The sequence below is a fragment of the Ciconia boyciana genome, chromosome 6 (genome assembly GCF_034638445.1).
Source record: "Ciconia boyciana chromosome 6, ASM3463844v1, whole genome shotgun sequence".
In the NCBI taxonomy this organism is placed as follows: Eukaryota; Metazoa; Chordata; class Aves; order Ciconiiformes; family Ciconiidae; genus Ciconia; species Ciconia boyciana.
In genome coordinates, this window is record NC_132939.1 from 62,170,450 (window position 1) to 62,190,639 (window position 20,190).

At 44.3% G+C, this 20,190-nt stretch overlaps 1 protein-coding gene across 1 annotated transcript; it reads left to right on the top strand.

Annotated features, from left to right (window-relative positions):
• Window positions 1-3,609: 3,609 nt before the first annotated feature.
• PLD4 (phospholipase D family member 4) lies at window positions 3,610-17,865 on the top strand. Its single transcript, XM_072865176.1, has 11 exons — window positions 3,610-3,707; window positions 6,693-6,782; window positions 8,430-8,638; window positions 9,329-9,512; window positions 10,906-11,026; window positions 11,394-11,521; window positions 11,696-11,896; window positions 12,293-12,432; window positions 14,986-15,151; window positions 16,186-16,282; window positions 17,611-17,865. Exons 1-11 carry the CDS (start codon window positions 3,693-3,695, stop codon window positions 17,817-17,819), a joined length of 1,560 nt encoding a protein of 519 aa, XP_072721277.1. The 5' UTR covers window positions 3,610-3,692; the 3' UTR covers window positions 17,820-17,865.
• Window positions 17,866-20,190: the final 2,325 nt, after the last annotated feature.

Genomic DNA, 20,190 nt, shown 5'->3' on the forward strand with positions numbered 1-20,190 from the left:
CTTTTTCGACAAGGGCGTTTGTGGACTGTTCGAGAGCAAAGCCCTGCTGGTCTCAGCTTTTTCTGGTGGGATGGGGTTGGCATGGGGCAACGGTGGTTTGGCTGTGTTGCTTTCCTCAGGAGGGGTACAACCATTTGAATGCAGCCTTGCAGATAATTGGAGCACACTTGATGCAGTTATCTAGAAAAAGTGTTTTATTTTAATGCATTGACTTCTTAGGTCTCTGAATGACATGGGCTGAGCAAGGGAAGCCAAGAAAAATCAACGTAAGAAAATAGTACTCACTAGGATTCTACTCTGCTTAAGCTTTTTTTTTTTCCTCCTCTGAACAGAAATCACTGAAAATACTGTACTTGCCAAAAGAATTAGTGCCAGAAAAGGCTTGTTCAGCAGTAACGCTTCTGCTTCTGTCAACATCCAACTCACAGGAACCATAGGAAGGAAAAAAAAGAAACAAACCCAAAATGTGGCATCCACCTGGCACTTGGGGACGCTTCATCGACAAGGAAAGATCCAGAGGCACGGGTGAAATTAGGTTTCAGCAAGAGGACCTGTGGCTTTAGCACAGCAGTGACCATGGACAGCAGGCCCCTCTCTTGGGTGGTACGTTTCTCCCTGCTAGCCACTGATAGCTGGGCAGGCTCGAAGAGGGTGGGTTGTAACACAGCCTGTAACCCACCTTCACCACAGGCTAAGCAACCTCTGTGTAAGCAAGAAAAATGTTCTTTATCTTCAGGAGGACGCGAGGATAGCAGTTGCATTGGGCCAGTGGTTACCTGGGTTGCCAGGTACTTTGTAAATCGAAGAGGAGGAGTGTAATTTTTGTAATACAAAGCCAGTTATATTCAAAGCAGACAGCACATACTGAAGCTTTTCCTGATACTTGCAGGTCATCTTTCCTGGGTGCGACTGGAGGGCGAGTGCCACACAAGAGGAGTGACAAGACTGAGACAGCAAAGGACTCTCTGCAATCCCTTGAGCTATGCAAATCACTGGGTTTTTTTTTTTTCTTTCAATTGAAATATTTTTCCAAACAAAATACAGCTGACAAGCATTTAATTTTAGGTTGAACAAAATGATTCCAAGTAAATGTTAAATATTTCAAGTTAAATGTTTCAAGTCCATGGTTAGATATTTTAGTGAATTTATTGAATTTTTTAAGAAGTGGAAATTGAGTAAATCTTTAAAAATATTTCCTAACAGAAGAATCACAATCTTATTTAGACTTTGAAATTTTCTCTGCGTTTGTCAGCTGAATCACTTCCCAATTCTTGACCTGAAATTACTTTTTTTTTCCCCCAGCTCATTTGAGTATACAATCTTTTGGCACAAAGTATAAATAGAGCATTTTTCTTTTCAAGTGTAAGGACCCTGGCTGTTCCTGCCTCCCATCCTTCTGTCGACTGTTGGTGTTCAGAGCCCAGCCGCCTAGTCCTCGTGAAACAGAAAGCGTAGTTTTGTAGTAAACTCTGCAGTGGTAGCAACGTTTTTATCTATTATTAGCTCTCAGAGATGAGAACGTGTTACACTGGCAGTTTCTTCTTAGTGAACCTCCCACGTAGGCATTGAAAGATCTTTCACTGTATCTTTTAATGCACCCTTCTAACAAACTGTAGTCCAAGCATGCTTTTTAGAAGGAGTACGTTAACCACAGCGTGGCATCCAACGGTACGGTGAGAGATGGATTTATGCTGTGTGTGGGATGGTGGCAAGCCAACCAGAGCAGCTGGTAGAAGAAGCCTTGTCTGAGAGACGGGGAAGAGGAGGAATAAAAAAGATCGCTTGTCTGCCCTGAAACTTGCCAGTCTTTTTTTCTTTTCTCCCTCCAATTGCATGAGTTGGTCAAATAAACCATATTCTCCCCACAAACCCACTTCAATCTTAACCTTCACAGCTGTGTCACTGCTAGAGAGATCAGAAATGCATAGCTGATGTTGGGCTGGTATGTGAGATCAGATAAGCAGAAGGAAACCAGGCCTTTGCAAGCTGGAGAGGAGGCAAACGATGAGATTAATCAGAGCTGTTACTGGTTAGCTGCCAAGGAGGAGGAGAAATACAATTCCATTTTCTGGAAGCTGCTCTTCCTGATATAACCCAGCCTCTCCCAGTTTGAACTAAACTGGTGATATTGGAGCAACTAGTGTTAAGTCCTGAACTTCATACAAATATGCTGCTGCTTGTGTGGTACGATCCTGAAGTCAGTGGGAGCTTTTGTGATTTACGTTGGCATAGTTCATGCTGGGATTTCAGTCCTGCACATAAACAGAGCAAGGCGGCTCGTTGCTAAGCTTGCCGACATGTGCAGCGCACACGCTGACTTGAACTCGTGAGGCACTTAGCTGCAGTATTTAGTTTGGATGCTCAGGTTCTGAAGTCAGCGGAGGGATGGGGACGCTTCCCAGAGGTGATTTGGACCTTTAGCATGGTGGCTCGCTGGGGTTGCCTCTTTTCCCTGACTGCAGACGAAGCCTTGGTCAAGCAGGATCCTGCCTTCAGCTTTCTGGTAACCTGAGTCTAAAGGGATGGCGGTAGCCTTTGCCTTGTTTTTAAGCCCTGTTTTAATACAGATTTGGGATGGCCCCAGTGAGAGGTGATCTGTGCACAGCAGTAAATTCAGGAGAGAGCTGGCTGGTCAGACAGGCATCCTATCTGCTCCACCATCATCTTTTCTCTCACTTCTGGCTTTCATTGAGTTACTGCTTGTGCTTTGACCCCAGGGGAAGCAGAGGATTCATGACACCTTCAGCTTCCCAGAGAAAGGCCTCTTTTTGCCATACCTGACCTATCCTCTGGCTCCTCTTAGCTTTTCCATCTTCAGCAGCTTAATACAAGGTACAATAAAGCCTCATGATCCTACTTGGCTCCCAGTTGTCTCGCCATTGTTTTTTTGCCCTACAGCAGCCTTCCTCAGGTACTGAACTAGGGAATTACATCCTTCAGTTCAACAGGATCAAGGGACTGCCTGGAGAATAACAGCAGCATTGCCATATTGAGTTGTGTTGACGGAGGTGAAGCCTTTGGATTTTTACAGAAGATATCGTTTCTTAGAAGCTGCCTCAAACTCAACATTGCATGTAACCTTCTTCCTCAACAACGTCACTGCAAATTCCAAATACCATTTGTTGAAGACAAAAGCTGTATTATTTCAAAGGAGCTAGTTTGCTCCTGATGTTTGCCCAAGGATGATTGGGCAGGAGAGCGCTTGCAAGGGTAGAGAGGTGGTTTTAGAGGGTTTGTTTGTCTGTTTAAAATGAAGCTTCTGGTGGGTTAAGAATGAAGCAGTGAGAACACTGCCATGCCTGGGACGCAAACTGCACCGAAGCTGAGCAGTCCTTTCAACCAGTGTCTTCTAGTGCTGATCTAGGCTCTGATCTCACACCACTGAGGGCAGTGGGAACTTAGCCATTCAACAGCGTTTGAACCAGGTCAGGCACTGCAGACAGTTATGCCAAACAGGTGGAGATCAGGACCTGGAGTCTAAGAACTGCGTCGCCACAACCAGATGATAATTGGGACTCTAACTGTCAGTGTGTGTTGTGAAACTCAGTGTTTAAGAGGAAGTAATCTGCAGCAGGAGGAGGAAAAAAACAGAAGAACCTGAAACAAATCTGCTGGTGAAAAGCATGTGTGCTGCCTCTTGTAAGTAGAGTTGGGAGTAACATCAGACTACAGTAGGACATCCACAGAGGAGGATGTCTTCCAGGATGGTAAGTACATTTGCCATCATCTTGAGAGTGCTGGGGGGTGGTCAGGGAGAGGTGAATGCACTTTGTTCATCTGAGGCGCTTCGGACAGCTTCCTGGGAGTGTATAGTGGCGTATGGTGAAAAATCTCATCCTTGTGTTTGCAATCCAAACTCTGAAACAGTTTGATGCTGGTGGAGAAAAGAATTACCAAAAGTTATTTTGGGGGCAGGGAGAAAGCAGCCTTAATGTTATAAACAACAGCGTCCCGTGTGTACTCAGTATTAGCTTGTGTTCCAGTCTGTGAAGCAAGGCTAAGTAGTGCTTGCATTTATTGCTCTTGGATGAACTTTAGTCATTGAAATTGGCAGCGAGTAAAGCCCTGAAAGCTTAGAGGGAGCCATAGTTAATTACTGACCAGCTACAATATTATTCTTAAGAATTCTGGTTGAGTCTGTGATGTTTTCTTTCTTGAACATCAAACTGCATATTTTAGCGCAGTTCTCATGACTTCTGTATAGCAGATACCTAACCCATCATCGGTCAAAGATATCAAGACAGACTTTGAACCAAATGGTAGATGACTCTATTATGGCACAGATGAGATCTGTTCGCTCTCATATTTTAAGAGAAATGCTGCTTTTTGAAGCCATTTTGTAACTGTTGCTGAAAAAGAGAACTGAAACAAGTTGTTTCTCACAAGCTCCCTCCTTCTGAAGCCATCACACGGCTTTAAGTGCATCTACAGCTGCAGTTCCTTACCAAGACACTGCTTGGGTCACCGAATGTGTTGTGGCGAGCACTTTAGCTTTGGGGGCAGAGGGCCAAGATGATGCCTCTCGTGCTCTGGTTCTGTGAAGAGAACCACCCGGGGCCGCTGGAGGGGCTGTTTGTTACTGGGTGTTACTGGTTGGGACAGCTGCTGCCAAAGCAGCGAGCTGCAGAGTGTGACCTGCAACCTCACTGCGCTCTCCTGGCCTAGGCTGAAGGGCTGCTGCTGTTGGTTTTCAATTGTCTTTCTCCTCCTCCTTTGAAAATCCCTTTGCCTCAGTTTCCTACCAAACTCCTTAGCCTCTTCTCTCTTGCTCTCTCTTCCTTTTCTTCCTACTAAGTTTTCTGGGTTGGCATTTGACCGCTTTCTCTCCTGGTGGTGGAATGACGTGTGTGTTGCTGTCGCACAGCTTTCTCTGCGTGGTGTGTTATATCCCCCCCTCTGCTTGGGCTGTAAGCTCTTTGGGGTAAGACACTGCGCCTTTGTACTGTGCTTAAAACAAGAACTGGGATTTCAGGGGCATGGGGACCTGACATTCACCAGGGAATGGCCAACTGTCCTTCACTGCTGGCAGCAGCTCAGTTTCTCCGGGGCTGGGAGAATGGGTGTTTACCTGCCAGCATTTATAACTATTTCTAGGGTAAAACTTGCATTTGAATCTGGGGGCAGCGTAAGGAAGTGCCAGTGAAAAGTGTGAGTAAAACTGGCTTGGAAAGTAGGCACTGCTGTAGTGATTACAGCTGATAATAACAAGCAGACCCTGAAAGGGAAACGTAGCTTTCATCTCTGCAGCTCTAGCATGCTTTTAAGTATGACTGTTCATACCTTTTCTTCCCTCTCCACCTTTCTCATTCTCCCTTGTCTGCTCTTTTACCTTGGGTCCTCTCTTCTCCCATCCCTCTCCGCATTCCCCCGGTCACTGTTTCAGACCCACCTCCCTTGTCTCCCAAGACATCCTCCACCTCTTTGGTTCAGCCCCACTAGTTCTTGTGAGTTGGGTCCCACAAGAAGCCTTTGGGGCTATGTCCGTGCCGTGTCCAACTCCTGCCTGTTCCATGCGGTCACAGCATCCGAACAGAAAGGTGGAGTGGGCAGGAGTTGGACGCAGCATGGACGTGTGTGGCCATGCTGCCTTACTGGCGTGGGAGGGTAGACACCATGAGCCCACCCAGTTCAGGTGACAATAGCTGCGAACATATGGCAAGATGGATGGGACAAGCCTGGCAGGATCCTTCCTACCTAAAACTTGTTCGAGTGTGGCCACCCACAGAGCAACTGCATATCTGATACCGTTACGTCCTCCAGGCTACAAACGCCCAGTGGCTCAGGGATAGGAAGTGGTAGTCTGGGGACTGGACAGGTGGTGATATCATCTGCTAGCACTTTTTGAAATCTACCATGCCCCCTGATGCGCTTCTTGCTTCTGAGCATGAAAAATGACAGCTGACTCCTATGGGGTAAATCCACCTCTGCCGATGCACGGATGATTCATGACCCATCGGGCATGTGCGAAGTTTTTGGTTTGACCTTTTGAGAAGGCAAAATAGGCAAGCGGCCAACTACCCCTGCCCTACCATCTGCTTTGAGTTTTGACATATTTTGGTATTTGCTGTTCTGGTTGCCTCCACTGGTGATAACACAAGATTGGAGCAATACTGTCTGAGGAGGAAAAGAAGTTAACTTATTTTCTAGTGTCATGGCTGCAACAGGGGGGAAGAAGAGTTTATATTTTGGCTTGGTCCCTGTCCCCTTAAGAGAGTCCCTTCTGGAAGAGACACGGGCATTGAAGACAACTCACAGGCATAGGAAGAGAGCAGGAGCCTAATAGAGTCACACACAGGATGACATTGATGCTGTACACTATCACCCGCGCCTTCTGCGCTTAATTATTGCTTGTTGGCAAATGTGTTAGCTTGCAACAGGACAAAAGTGGGTGTTGAAGGATAACTTGAAGAGGCAGCGATGCAGTTGTTTACACATTAATTACTGCAGTGATTTTTGTGTGTAGACAGCACTGGGGAAAAACTGCAGGGACCTGTCTCTCCCTCTCACTTTGGAATCTGTTCATGTCACTCAAGACGCATAATACAGTGAGGATGTTGCACAGATCTGTACTTAAATCTGAGAGCACTATATAAAGCAATGGCAGTAACCTGCATTTTTAGTCTGTAACTGGCTTTATACAAATGTTGCCATAAAGCTTTATTTTTCCCCTTGCATACATTTCTGTTTTTCAGATTGTGAAAAAAGCATTAAAAACATCCCTGATGTTTAATGAGTCCTCCAACATGAAATTAAGCGTGAACAATCAAAAAGACGTCAAAATGGTAATTATTGGGATACACTACATTCGCTTACAAGAGCTGAGATTACACTGACATTGCTGAAAAGAAATAACAGATTAAGAATTATTTTATTGCCCATTTTCGAAATCTGTGTAGGTTTCAAACCTATTTGTAAACAAGTGAGTGACAAAACCCTTATTGATTTATCCAGTGGGCTGATCAAACCTTGCCGAGAGGGAGTAATGTGGAGCCTAATCCTGCAGCCCTGGCTCAGGACAGTAAACCTTGCTCATACAAATAGCCTCACTTCCACAATTAGCACAGCTTTTATTTATTCAGCATGCCTAGAGCACCCGGACATCACGGTGTACAGCATTGTGACAGCCAAGATGTGACTTCAAAATAGATCTCTTACCTTAGAAATGTCTTCTAAAACCTGTGCGATGTTTAAGTCTTGCCAACATGTTCACAGAATGAAATGCAGAACCGTTAAAAATTGGTGGGATTTTTTTGCTCTCAATGAGAGAGAGAACAAACCAGAAGGCAAAAATTTAAGTAGATAGTCAGTTTAAAAACATTTTTATCATCCAAATCACTGCCTTAACTTGATGGCAGCACTGTAGATCTTGAGAAAAGCAGAGAAAATGAAAAGTAAGAAACTTTATCCACACAGAAACTGAAATAGATACTTTCACAGGCAACTGGTTTCTGTGCAATTTTCATATGTACCCTTTTGGGAGCTCACATTTATAGTTACAACCTCACAACCACTCCCAGACTCGGTTCTCCTGCCTGGAGGTTCAAAAGCTCAACTCTGAAGTGCACGTTGCCTATCACAGGGCGGTGGATGGTCCCAGCTCCCAAGAATTGCCATCAGGAGCCAGACAGGATAATTGTTGGGGGGAAATGGATCTGCACTGGTGACTGTCTTTTCCTCCTTAATATAGGGCAACATACAGAGCCGGGTGCTGTATGTTACAGCATGTAAGTGGCTGGACTCCAGATCTGGATATACCAGGTGGCCAGGCTATTTTTTTTTTTCATCTACGTTCAGGAAAAAAAAAAGGAAGTACACAAAAAGAGAAATGAAGCTAACTCACCGCACTGGAACGACAAGGAAATACTATTCACTTGCTGTATGGATAAATGAGATTTGTGTAGTTTCACTTAAGTGAGGTTTAAGTTAAAAGGCAAAACCAGAACATGTTCAGAAACCACAAAATGTCCTTCTGCTTCTGACAATTTTAGACTTGTGTTTTCTCCCCTGACTTCATGAACTTCCTCCTTATGGTAGCGCTGGGATTGATCCCACAGCTGATCTTGTGTTATGGATTTCCGTGTTTTGATTTTGGTAGAAATTTTGTTGAACACCCATTTGTCTTGTGCTAAAATAAAGCTAATCAACGTCAAACTAATCATAAGGTTTGGGAAAAAACCAGGTTTTTGATATGTTGGAACAGGAAAAATTAAACCAAAACTAAAATAATGGTCCTCACATAAACCAACCCCTGTGTAGCTTGTGGTCCTCACTTTCAGTGGTGTGTCTAAGAATAGTCTGCCAGTAGCTGAAAGTAGAACTACTATTCAATGATTGCGATTTACTCACCTGCAACAGGTAGTCATCCATTAGCTGGTGTATCAGTGACTCGGTGATCACTTAAATCTTCTCCTATTTGGATTCTGTTCTAGTTTCAAATCTTAGGGGCAATTTTGATACTTGGTCTTGTTGTCCTGATGGCTGTTTACTTCATGAGAGTAGACAGCATAGTTGATCCTGAGGGAGAAGAAGCAGTCATCAGCATTTACAAAGAGGTGGAGGAGGAAGAAGGACTCTATGGAGATCTCCCAGGAAGCACAATAATTGAGGAGGACACCAACAGGTCCAATGATTCCTGCAGGTAAGCCATGCCCAATGGCACATGGAGAAGTAATCACCAGGTGGAGAAATAGTTACAATGCTGACAATATCAGCATGGCTTTTGTTCTCTTCCCGTTGTATAATAAGTGATGAAGTACCACTAATGTGGGAAAAGTGGGGGTGTTGTTTAGGCACTGGGTCATTAGTAGTTCCCGTTAGGGGTGGTAGGGGCAGTATCGCAGCTCCACTACTGGTCCTGTGCTTCTATGTTCAGCATCGCTCTGTAGCTGCTCCACCACCTCCCGCCATCCTCCCCCTGTGGCAGTGGTGGGAGGCAGCAGAGCGACCAGTGGGCAAAGCAGCCCCTGCTGAGCTCACCCTCTTTCCGAGGCTGGAGGGGGCGGTGGCTGTTTGTCCTGGCAGAAGGTGGAGAGGGCACCAAAGCTACACCCAGCCCCAGGAGGTTATTCTTCTCTTCGTCTTTAGGATGGTAAAATTTAAAGCTCAGAACGGCTACGGAGAAGCCATTCTGCTGGATTTGGGAGGACAATGTACATATAGGCTTGGCTATAAATCTGGGGATATAGAGTACTCCCGGCTTGTTTGTCCAGCTCAGCTTATTTGCTTTTGAGGTTGATGTTCAAAATGGCCAACTGTACAGCATGACAGGGGCTTGCTTTCCTGCTTGGGTCACAGTCGCTTGCTTCACGATATACAATTGCCATTGCAGCTTTGAACTTGTGGAAAGTGTTCCTTATGACTTAGCTTTTGAGATAAATAGCACTGCAGCCAAACCCTTGTACCAAGCCTGGATGAGACTCCTTGATACAGCCCAGGAAAAAATTCATGTGGCTTCTTACTATTGGTCTCTTACTGGGAAGGATATCAACGTCAATGATTCATCTTCCAAGCAGGTAGGAGAAAATCAGTAGCGAATACATCTATGGTTGTATGTCTCATGTACATGTGGCAGATGACAGATCGACTGTGTGGTCTGTCTCCCAGAGACATTGCTTGACTCTTCCTGCAAACCCAGAAAGGTTTTCCGTGCTGGTCTGAAGCAGCACACCAACCTTCCTCCTCCAGTCAAGCTAGACTCCATCTGGGCTCTGTGCGTGTCTCTGAATATTTCTGTGCTGTGTTTTAAGAGCAACCCAGAGGTCAGTCTCAAACCCATACTCGCTTACCCTGCAGATGGTCAGCCTGTGGTAGGGGCAGCCAGTGGCATGGCTGAAGAGCCTACAGGACCCCACATACACAAGTGAACATGCCAGTTCCCACTGCCGAGCTGCAAGAGTCAGGAAGCAAAGTCTGCTGGACTTTTGACTGCATCAGAGGCTGCTTCTCCCCCATGTACAGACACAGCATCTGCATTCACTCATTTTGCAGGTGTCCCGAACCATGCCGTTGGACAACAGCTTAGGACATTCGCTCTCCTTTGCAGGGCTGTCCTCATGGGCACCCGGTGCAGCCAGGCTTCCTGCAGGGCCTCTCTGGCTCCACCACCAAAAGTAAATGACAGAAGCCATGGCACAGGCTCACTTTGCGACCATCCATCATGTTTAATTGTCCCTTGGCTCTCTTTTGGCCTGTGGCAGCTGGCAACCTCCCAGGCAATCCTGAGCAGAGTCTGGGGGACAGTATGGGCTGGGGACTGTTCTGAAAAGCAGAAGGGACGAGGCCACGCTATTTCAGGCAGGGACAGAGTTTAGTCATGTGTCAGGAACCGTGTTGTTTTCCGATAGACCAGATGCTGGCCTGTTTATTACTGTGGGCAGAGCCTCTGCCTCCCTTCTGGCACACCTTTGTCATTGTCCTCAATCTCTGGGACTGCTCTCCTTGTCTTCCTCGCCGGGTGGGTCTCGTGCTGTAAGCTGACTCATTTCCTCCACATGAGAAGAAGTAAAAGTGACAGATGTAAGGCTGAGCCCTGTCTCTGCTAAAGGGACAGCTCAGTTTAGGACAGTGTCTGTTACTTTTATGCTCAGAGAGAAATGATGCAGTGTATCTGTTGAACATCAGCATCCAACAGTTGATCTTGACTGGGGCGTTCACCTTTGAAGTCTGGAATGTTTGTGGTTGTACTTTTAAACCTTACATCTAATAGCATTATGCGATAGAAAATAAACTTTGATTCAAATATTGGATCAGAATCTTTGTTCCCTTTTTTCTCTGGTTGAAACACTGCTGAAATAGGTGAAATTTCTGACCTTTCTTGGGTTGGGGTTCTCCAAAGGAAGCATCCATTAGTAACACTGTACTTGCATATATTTTACAAAATATAAAAATTAACAACATACCATGCAGGGTGAAGATATTCTGAAGAGGTTTGAGAAATTACTTGCAGAAAATGTCTCTGTGTATGTTGCAGCAAGTATGCCAACTTTCACTACAAATTCAACTGACCTTGAGCTTTTAGAGGAAAAAGGTAATTATCTCACTTCAGTGATGTCCTCAGAACTTCAGTAATGCAAAAAGGCATCTGAGAGAAACTGGTGTCCAAGGCCTATTCTGGCATGGTGCTTACATGGGTTCACAGGACAAGCACTATGTGTTCGCTAGTTCATGATTTCTGTGTATGTTTGTCATACCCTTAAGGATTTTTCTGAAAGTTCACATTTTGTATATTTTTGCAAGTTATTGTATTCCCAGGAATGAGTGTTTGTGAATTTTGGTAGTTATTACCAGTTGCAGGTATCAGACACCCAGACGTGTTCTGGCTGTCAGGGGAGCAATATAGATGACCATCTCCATGCTGTATCTAAACTCTTTTTCCCCTCCCCATCTTTCTTCAGGGGCTCATGTAAAAAAGATTGATTTTGGACATTTGGCAGGAGGAGTGTTACATAGCAAATTCTGGATTGTAGACATGAAACACGTATATATTGGTAGTGCAAATATGGACTGGAGATCTTTATCTCAGGTAAGGTCCGCTGCTGCATATTCAAAAATCTGGGGGGAAATTCATGTCCTAGCACATAACTGAGAAAAATCATAATGATGTAAAATATTGACTGAGCGGGAGAAACAGCAAAGAAACCACTGGAGGTGGAGGTGGCTCTTTCTGGGGCGGTGACATAGCTTGCTCTCTTTGCAGGTGAAAGAGTTTGGTGCTGTGATATACAACTGCAGCTGCTTGGCCAAAGACCTCTGGAAAACATTTAGTACTTACTGGGATCTTGGACATGCTAATGCTACCGTCCCGTTCCCTTGGCCTCTTAATTATTCTACCCACATTAACAAGCATCGGCCTCTGGAAGTAGAATTTAATGGAATCTTGACAAAAGCCTATTTTTCTGTGAGTATGTTTTAAAATAACAAGATAGACTGTAAACTATGTTTAAGCATTGGCCAGAAAAGTTTCTTCAGCATTCCTCAGTTACTTGTGCTCCAGTTGGATCGTAATTCATTCAACAGGTTTCTCTGGAACTACTCAAGGAATAAGGGTTGACCTAGCTTCCGCTCTCAGGTAGTATGGCAAGGATGGGGTGAAGGTCTCCTTTAATCACCTGTGGGCTCAAGATATCAATGAGTATCTGACCCACCAGGACATGGAAGGCATGAGGAACGATAGTGGTCCACCTCAAATGCTTCGTGCTATTGTAATGAAAACTGAACAGATCTGAATACAAATGAATCACAGTCTGACAGAAAAAGGATGAAATCACTGACCTGCGTGTTTTCTTCTTTACAGGCTTCTCCTCCAGCATTTTGTCCAGAAGGTCGCACCCACGACCTCTTTGCTATAATCAGTATTATCAGTGAGGCACAGAAATTTGTCTATGTTTCTGTTATGGAATATTTCCCTACCAGCCGTTTCGTTCATCCAGAAAGGTACGATTTCAATCCTGAGCAAACCAGTTGACTGCACTATTTAAAGGAAAAATGTACTATTCCCCCCCTTCTGCAATGAAAATATTCAGAGGGGAGAGAACTGAGGCTTTGCTCTGCATTCACGACTGCCTTGTGGACTGTGCAAATATTGATGCTACAGGCAGGATGGTATCCAATACTGCCCTTGTGCTTCGCTGGCGTTTTAGAGCAGCCTCCTGTGCCCTTCACACAGCAAGAAAACTGTGAAGTGCCAGACTAGGGACAGTCAGGTACAGCTCCCTTCAAAATATAACAGAGCAGCTTTATGCATAGAGAGAGGAAGGGGAACAGCAGAAATACATCTGACATCAGACTGTTCAGAGAAAATATTGCTTTTCTCCCCTCTTCTGCTCCTGTTTCTCTCTTTCTGTTTTACTTCTGAAGACTCTTGACTTCTGGCTCTGCTGCCTGTCTGGCCTACTTGACCCATAGTTTAGAGGCCAGTTCTTAACTGTCCTTGCCAACCTCTGCAATGGTAGCTGAAACAGTCTCTAAAAGAAACTTCTGGGCTTTTATTTTCCTTTTTTTATAATTCCATCTAAGGACATCCAAGTTCCTGAAGTGTGCTGGGTGCATGCAGCAGCAGCTCTCAAAGAGAAGTGGTGATCTGGAGTGATCAAACTGTGTGTGGTGGACCACTGCCATGGTCCCAGTGGGCTGCCCAAGGTCACAGCAGAATTATGGAGCCTGTGCACATCAACTCAAATCTGAATAACAGAGAAAGTTAGTCAGTCATGGGGCAACCGTTAAGACTCCAAATCCTCTTAGATATGCTTGAATTAGGATGTTTACATGCAACCAAGTGCTCTGAGTATTATCTGCTTATAACATTTCTGAGTTTTCCAATCATCTAAATAATCTGACTGAGACAGAAGTTCAAGCAAAATAACTATGTACAACGTGGCTTGTAAAGAATAGGGTGAGCTCTAGGTTGTCAATTATACCATGCATCTTGTCCTCTGGCATGACTGCGTAAAACCTCTGTTGTTCAGCTGGGCATGTGTGTGTGAGCAGGAAGGGTGTAGGATAATAGATAGACACAGATGATTCCACTGTTCTTGACACAAAATCTCAAAGACTAGCTTCCACTTGGAGGATATTTTTATAAATCAAACAGCTTAGAAGATTTTCAGTTTCTATGTTGTACGGTTGAATCTCTGGGTTTCTCATCTCCTGCTTTTAGCTAAGAATAGGTTCACAGAAAGTCTCTTTTCCCCCAAAGGAATGAGTGTGTTAATACTCCTCATTCTTCATGTGAAGCCTTAATCCACCATTTGTGACATGTAGGGCCTGATCTGATGCAAACAAGAGTTTGAAAGGCCTAGGGAAAGCGGCGTGGGGCCTCGGGCTATCTCCACAGCAACCAGCTGTAGTGTAATGAATTGAGGCTGATTAGTTCAGGTTAGGTTCCTCCAGCAGCTGAGGCAGAGGGAACAAAGCTGCTGTCTTAATGCCTGAGTGTTAATCAACTAGAAACCAATATATTAAAAAAATGGAAACTGTTCAAAAATAACATTTCTAAATAGCATGTTTTTCCAAGTTTTTCAGGATCTATGAGTCAGCCTGAGCCTGAAAGCACATGGCCGGTCTGTTGATCACGATAGGACAGCGAGCGAGGGAGGATTTGAGAATTCAGGCCTTTGTACATAAGACCAAAAGGAATAAGTTAGGCAAATTAATTCATCATTGCTCATGGGACTGTGGACGAGTGCCGGACCTCTCTCTGTATCAGTCCTCCAATCTGTACTAAAGATGCTTGTCTTCCTCCGTGCAGCACTTGTTGGGATCTACGAAATGAAAATGCTGCGCGGGTGTTTGGAGTTATTAGTCCTGGGACATACATTGTCCAGCTCTTAGTGTTGTGTAGTTGGGTGAAGGATGTTAAAAATTTTGCCCTAAGCTACTGCCAACACAAATGTCAGGCAAATGGCCAGCCCGGTGTTCGCGGGAGCACAGCTGTGTTTGTTACTCGGGGGCACACGGCATACTAAAGAGGGCAAGGAGGGACGGGGAGGGATAGAGCCTGTCCATGCTGGCCGATGGCACAGGACCACTGTGGACACTAGGAAGGGTTTCCAGGGTCCTGAAATGGCCAAATTCTGCAAAATGGCTCTTAGGCTTTCCTCTGGGCTCTGCGCTTGTCCTTTTTACTTCATACTGTAGATTTGGCTTTACATTGGAGTTGCTATTTTAGTTTCCTAAGGAAATGAGCATGATGGCACCATGCTGTGTGTGTATCTGTGTACATGCACTTTACTAAGCTTTAAACTTTTTGATAAATTTCAACCCAATTTGGCGGAGACTGGAGGTCTCAAAACACACTGGGAAAAGAACTGGCTGGGTAGAAGGCAGAAATCTTATTTATACCTTCAGTGAAGGCACAAGTGCTTCTCTTACTAGACATCAGAGATCCCATCTGTGCACGGTGTCACTTGTATTCTCAGTTTATTGTCACAGCTTTCTACTGAACTGTTTCAAAAAGATCCCTTTTTCCACCCACCAACTTTTCTCCAGATACTGGCCAGCCATTGACAATGCTCTGAGATGTGCAGCTTTCAACTACAGAGTACAAATCCGGCTTCTGGTCAGCTGCTGGACCCACTCTGACCCAGCCATGCTCTACTATCTGAGGTCCCTGCGTGCTCTCAACAACCCACATGCCCACATCAGTGTCGACGTGGTACGATAAGAAACCTGGTTTTGGAAAGACGGCTTGAGGATACGGGCCACCCACTGATTTTTGAGTCTAAGCTGCCAGTCGCATGTGCAAGTAACAGGTTTTAGAGAAGCAGATTGTCCATTGTTGCAGCAACTGTTTTGGGTCCTTGAGAAAATAAGGCCCAAGAGATGACCTTTGAGGAAGCAGCTATTGCAAGCTACTGGTGGTACCAAGGGATGGGCCTAGCTGCAGCACTTCTGACATTATCCAAGCAGTTGCTTTTGCTGAGCACCATGACAGTAACAGTTTATATGACAACTTAGTGCTCTTCTCATAGACCTTTTCCTGTATGGAGTATCTTAAATGGGTCTAATTACTATCAGTTTTTTACAATTGAGAGCTCTGCTGACTGCCTATACAAATAGACCCATTTTTGAACCCTAAATATTACACACAGGCCATAGGCACTAGGCTGGAATGCATTGAGTGGGGTGGGGATGGTGTGGAAGCTCCCAACATAGTGCAGTTACCACAACAGAGAGAAATCACAGAAGCAAGGAGCAATGTTTTTTATCCATAAAAAAAAAAAAGGAACAGAAATGTAGATTTTTAGTAAGAGTTAACACAAAAAGTTAGGCATCATTGCCTGCAGTACCCCTCGTGTCTGTGATCAGCCCATTCTAGCACAAAATAAGAGCAGCAATCAGTGGTAAATGCAGATCTATTAAACAGCTGCCTAAAACTGCATTTAATTGTCTGCCCTGTAATGATAATAGCTGTGCCACTAATGGAACATTGTGAAGCAAACATTATCCTTATCTGGTCTCAATTGCTTATCCAATTTTATGTATACTGGAAGTACTATTTGTTAGTTTTCTTGGATAAGAGTAAAATCTCTTTTATGGTACATTTAATAACAGTGTGTGGAATATTCTCTTCTATTCTTTCTGTACTATTCTATTCTTTGAAAATATAGAAACTCTGCATTGTCCAATTATTCAATCTGTTCCTCACTCTGGTATTTCTATTTATGCTTTTAATTTCTCTCCATACAGAAACTCTTCATTGTTCCAGTTCTGAATCACACAAATATTCCTCATGGGAGAGTGAATCACAACAAATATATGGTCACTGATAAAGTAGCCTATATTGGTATGTACTCCGTTGTTCCAAACACTTACAGTATCTTCAGATCTATAGGACTGAGACTGAGATAAGATGGGCTGCAATATCAAAAAAGACCTCATTTTGCCATGTAAAGCAGATAAACGTATCAAAGTATACGGCTTTATCAGAATGTCTGCCCTGGGTAAAGAAGTAGAGATGTGAAGGGGAGAAAATAATGTAGGTCAAGTTCAGTAAGAGATTATTTCATATGATTGTGAACCATTAAGAACAGAGCATGACAAGTCTGAGTGCACAGCCCGTGACAAGCACAGTAGGCATTTCACAGACTGTGTGCTCAGAATGATGCAGCAAGCGCTGATGCTCTAGTATGTAACGTTATTGCGCTTTAATAAAAAGAAATTGCTGTGAGGAATTAATTCCATGCACTGTTTGCTGAACAGAATTCTAGGAATGGAAATGAGAAAACAGCGGTGTCAATTGCTGCTCAATTCCTGAAAGTCAGGATGGTGTTTATTTTTCACTCTTTTATTAGGATCCCTCCAAAAAGGGAATGTGAAAGGGCTCTGTCATTTCAGTCAGCTCATCCTCCAAGCAATGCAAACCAGCAAATAGCCTGATCTTCCAACGGGCTGAGGACTTGCAGTTCCAATTGCCTTTAATAGAACTTGTTTCCTACGGACTTGTCTTTCGAAGACAGATACGCAGATAATTTCTTTTCATGCCTAAGCACCTTCTGGAATTGACAGTATATTTTTCTGGCTAAGGTGAACACTAGAAGTGCTAAGTGATAAAATGCATATTTTTTCACAGCATTTGAGTTTCTGAATGGTGGTAGCTTTGGAAAGAGCCCTAGACAATGCCTACAGCCGGATTCCCAGCTTTGCCTGGTTTAAGAGCAGGCATTGCATGCTGGGCTCAGAACAGCTCCTGAGGATTTCTTGATCAAGGGTCTGGTTTCTCCTCTTGTTTTCCTTAACAAGAAAGAGAATTAAGTCCATTAAGGATTTTTTTCTTTAAACACAGAAACCCATACCAAACACTGGCTTTTACCCTCTTAATACCCAAATGCTGCACTCTATTCCCATATTTATAATTAGTAGATTCGTGCATCTCTGCCACAGGCTGTAAGGAATCCGATTGTTAGGAAGCCTCAGGGTTGCAGTTAATACTGACTTTCCGAAACCTGAGGTCTGGAATAAGAAGGAGGTGACCTGATTTTTTCTGGTCCTAATGAGATTTGCAGTTGTACAGCAAATCAGCAAAGCCAGGCAATGTGGACTTAACAAGTATGGAGATCAAGCAGAACACTGGGAAATGAATGTTTTCTAATTAGCTACTTTTCCATTGCATAGGGACTTCCAATTGGTCAGAAGATTACTTCATTAATACAGCTGGCGTGGGACTAATTATCAAACAGAACTCGACCAACCTGCAAAGAAGGCAACTGCCTATCCAGGAACAATTAAAAAACCTTTTTGAGCGAGACTGGAATTCCAAATACGCAGTGAATCTGGAAGATGTGCAGGGACAGAAAGACTGTAACTGGAGGGGCAGACTCTGAAGTGAATTGAAATATACATTTTAAATAGAAACAAAAATATATTTGAATCTTGTTCCCCAGGCAAAACAAGGAACTTTCTTCTTTATGTCTTTGTCAGAGAAATCGCTTCCTCGCGGTGTCCACACTGTTTGATGGTGCGAGATATTCTCATAGCTGACTCTACCTGCAAAACCATTAGTCAGTGTGTGACATTTCCTTTTTTGTGTGATTACCTCATCCCAGAGTTAATGAAATGCATACAGTGTTATATGACAAGCTGTCTGATATTAAAGCAAACATGGAAGATACAACCAGATCTTGGTTGTATCAGAGATGCAGATTATTATTGCTGTGCTATTTTATCTTAGGAAGCTATATATTTCAACTTTAATGTTCCATTAACAGTGTTTGCTTATATGTATTTAAGCATATTTTTAATAAATTCCTGGCCACTTTAAGATTTAAGCCGTGTAAGTAATCACCTACAATAGCGAGAGCAGATTTTTAAAAGCATTTTGGAATTAGAGGTAGAGGGAAATACCTGTATTTAACTGTTGAGACTAGTCACCAGAGTTAAATGCCTGGGATCGAAATCTTGGGGCCAGCTTCCAGCTCAGCTGCCCTTGACCCCTGAGTGTCTGGGGGTGTTTGAATGTCTGTGCGTTGGCCTCATGCAGCAAATAGGATGGGGGGAGCGGGGCAAAGCTGCTGTGTGAGTGCTGGTGTAGCAAAGGCATCCCACCCGCACTGTGGGCAGGGCTCGGAGAGCCTCCTTGCTCCTTTAGGGCTGTCCTGGTGCTGACCCTGACCAGCGTTGTGTCTCTGGGCTGCCTTTTCTTCTGCAGTCACACAGGGACCATAAACCTGAGCCATCTGGTGCCTTATGTCCTTACCTGCCGCTGTGTGGTGGCTCTGCCCTGGGTGACTCTCAGAAGTGGCAGGGAAGGAAAGCAGGGCACGTGCTCCAGCCATGGAGGAGTGCAAGTGACACTGGGCTGAGGGCCTGTGACCCTCGCCGGTGCCACGCACCTTTGCCTGACGTGGGAAATGGAGTCACAAAGTGACCTTTTTGCTTTGGGACTGATGTACAGCAGAGGCGAGAGAGCCCAAGGCAAAAGCCCAGGAAATGGCTCCACTGCTGTGGGTCAGACAAACCCCCTGTCCTGGCACTCCATCTCTGAGCTGTGAAAGCACAGAGGACCTCTCCAGCCCCAAAAGGCGTGTGGCAGCTCGTGGCTTCACTCCTGTCCTGGCAGGGCCCCGTTTAGTTGCATTTTAGCTCTGAGGCCATCTCTCTTGCCACAGACACAGCACTGGGTAGAGGGACTACAAGCTTCCCCATAATGGTGCAACCTCCCCATCCTCCAGAGGAAGCATTTTGGTGCTTTTGAATCCCTGCCCTGTGCCGAGAATGACAAAGGGACCTGCTGTGACCGTCTGTGTGTGGACTGATTTATATCTTTGTGAATACACACAAATCCCCATACAAATAAGGCCCCTTCCCCATGAGGTCCTTTGGAGATGATCCCAATCAATTTTCCATTTTTTGGTCTCCAGGCTGCTCCTTAGCTGTCTCTTCCAGACACTTCCAAGATTCCTTGGATTGTTTTATCCATCATTACAAATCAATGTTTGTTGTTATTAAGGCAGATTTTTAAGACATGTAGTTACATTTACAGATAACACCGAAATTTTGTGAGTATTCACATATGTGGAAACATACTGAGGAAGACGCAGGTGCTTTTAGCGCTCTCCTCCCCTATTTCCTTTCTAGAGGCTTCCTAATATTTTGATATTTCCATTCACTAATTAAAATTTCTGGCAAAGTAGAACCTCCCCAGCTGGTTTTCACTATCTCCATTTCATGGGTTTATTATTCTGTACCAACAAATACATCTGACCATGCACTGCACATGCACATTAATACTTGCATGCAAAAATGACATTGGACAGATTTTTCCCAGTGCAATGAGCACATGTGAATGGTGGGCCAGTTTGAAAATCTTTTTGAGAAGTTCAATCTTTAACCAACAAAACTATTTTCTATAGAGGAGCGTGCTCCTCTAGATGGCACTCAAAGCTATGTTTTCACTGGCTTTGGGGGAATAGATGTTGCAGGAATAAGAAGAAAACTTCTTTCTGCTTTACTTGTGAGCTCAAATCTGACAGTGCTGGATAAGTTGTTCAGCGGGACAGTTTCTAGGCAAGCTGGGAGACTTGTCTTCTGGTAATATAAGACTCATGTGAGGTAAGGTTCAGCTTAGAAAGGAAAAATTGGTGCTTATCAGAGTGCTCTTTTATTTTCTTTACTGGCATCTTCTGTGTTGTTTTTCCTCCACGTATGAAGGAGAGGTTTACGATTAAGACAATGAACTTGAGTTTATTTCCCTGG

Coding starts and splice junctions, on each gene's coding strand:
- PLD4 (XM_072865176.1), top strand. Junction 11,027..11,393: donor TGAGCTTTTAGAGGAAAAAG/GTAATTATCTCA, acceptor ATCTTTCTTCAG/GGGCTCATGTAAAAAAGATT. Junction 11,897..12,292: donor TGACAAAAGCCTATTTTTCT/GTGAGTATGTTT, acceptor TCTTCTTTACAG/GCTTCTCCTCCAGCATTTTG.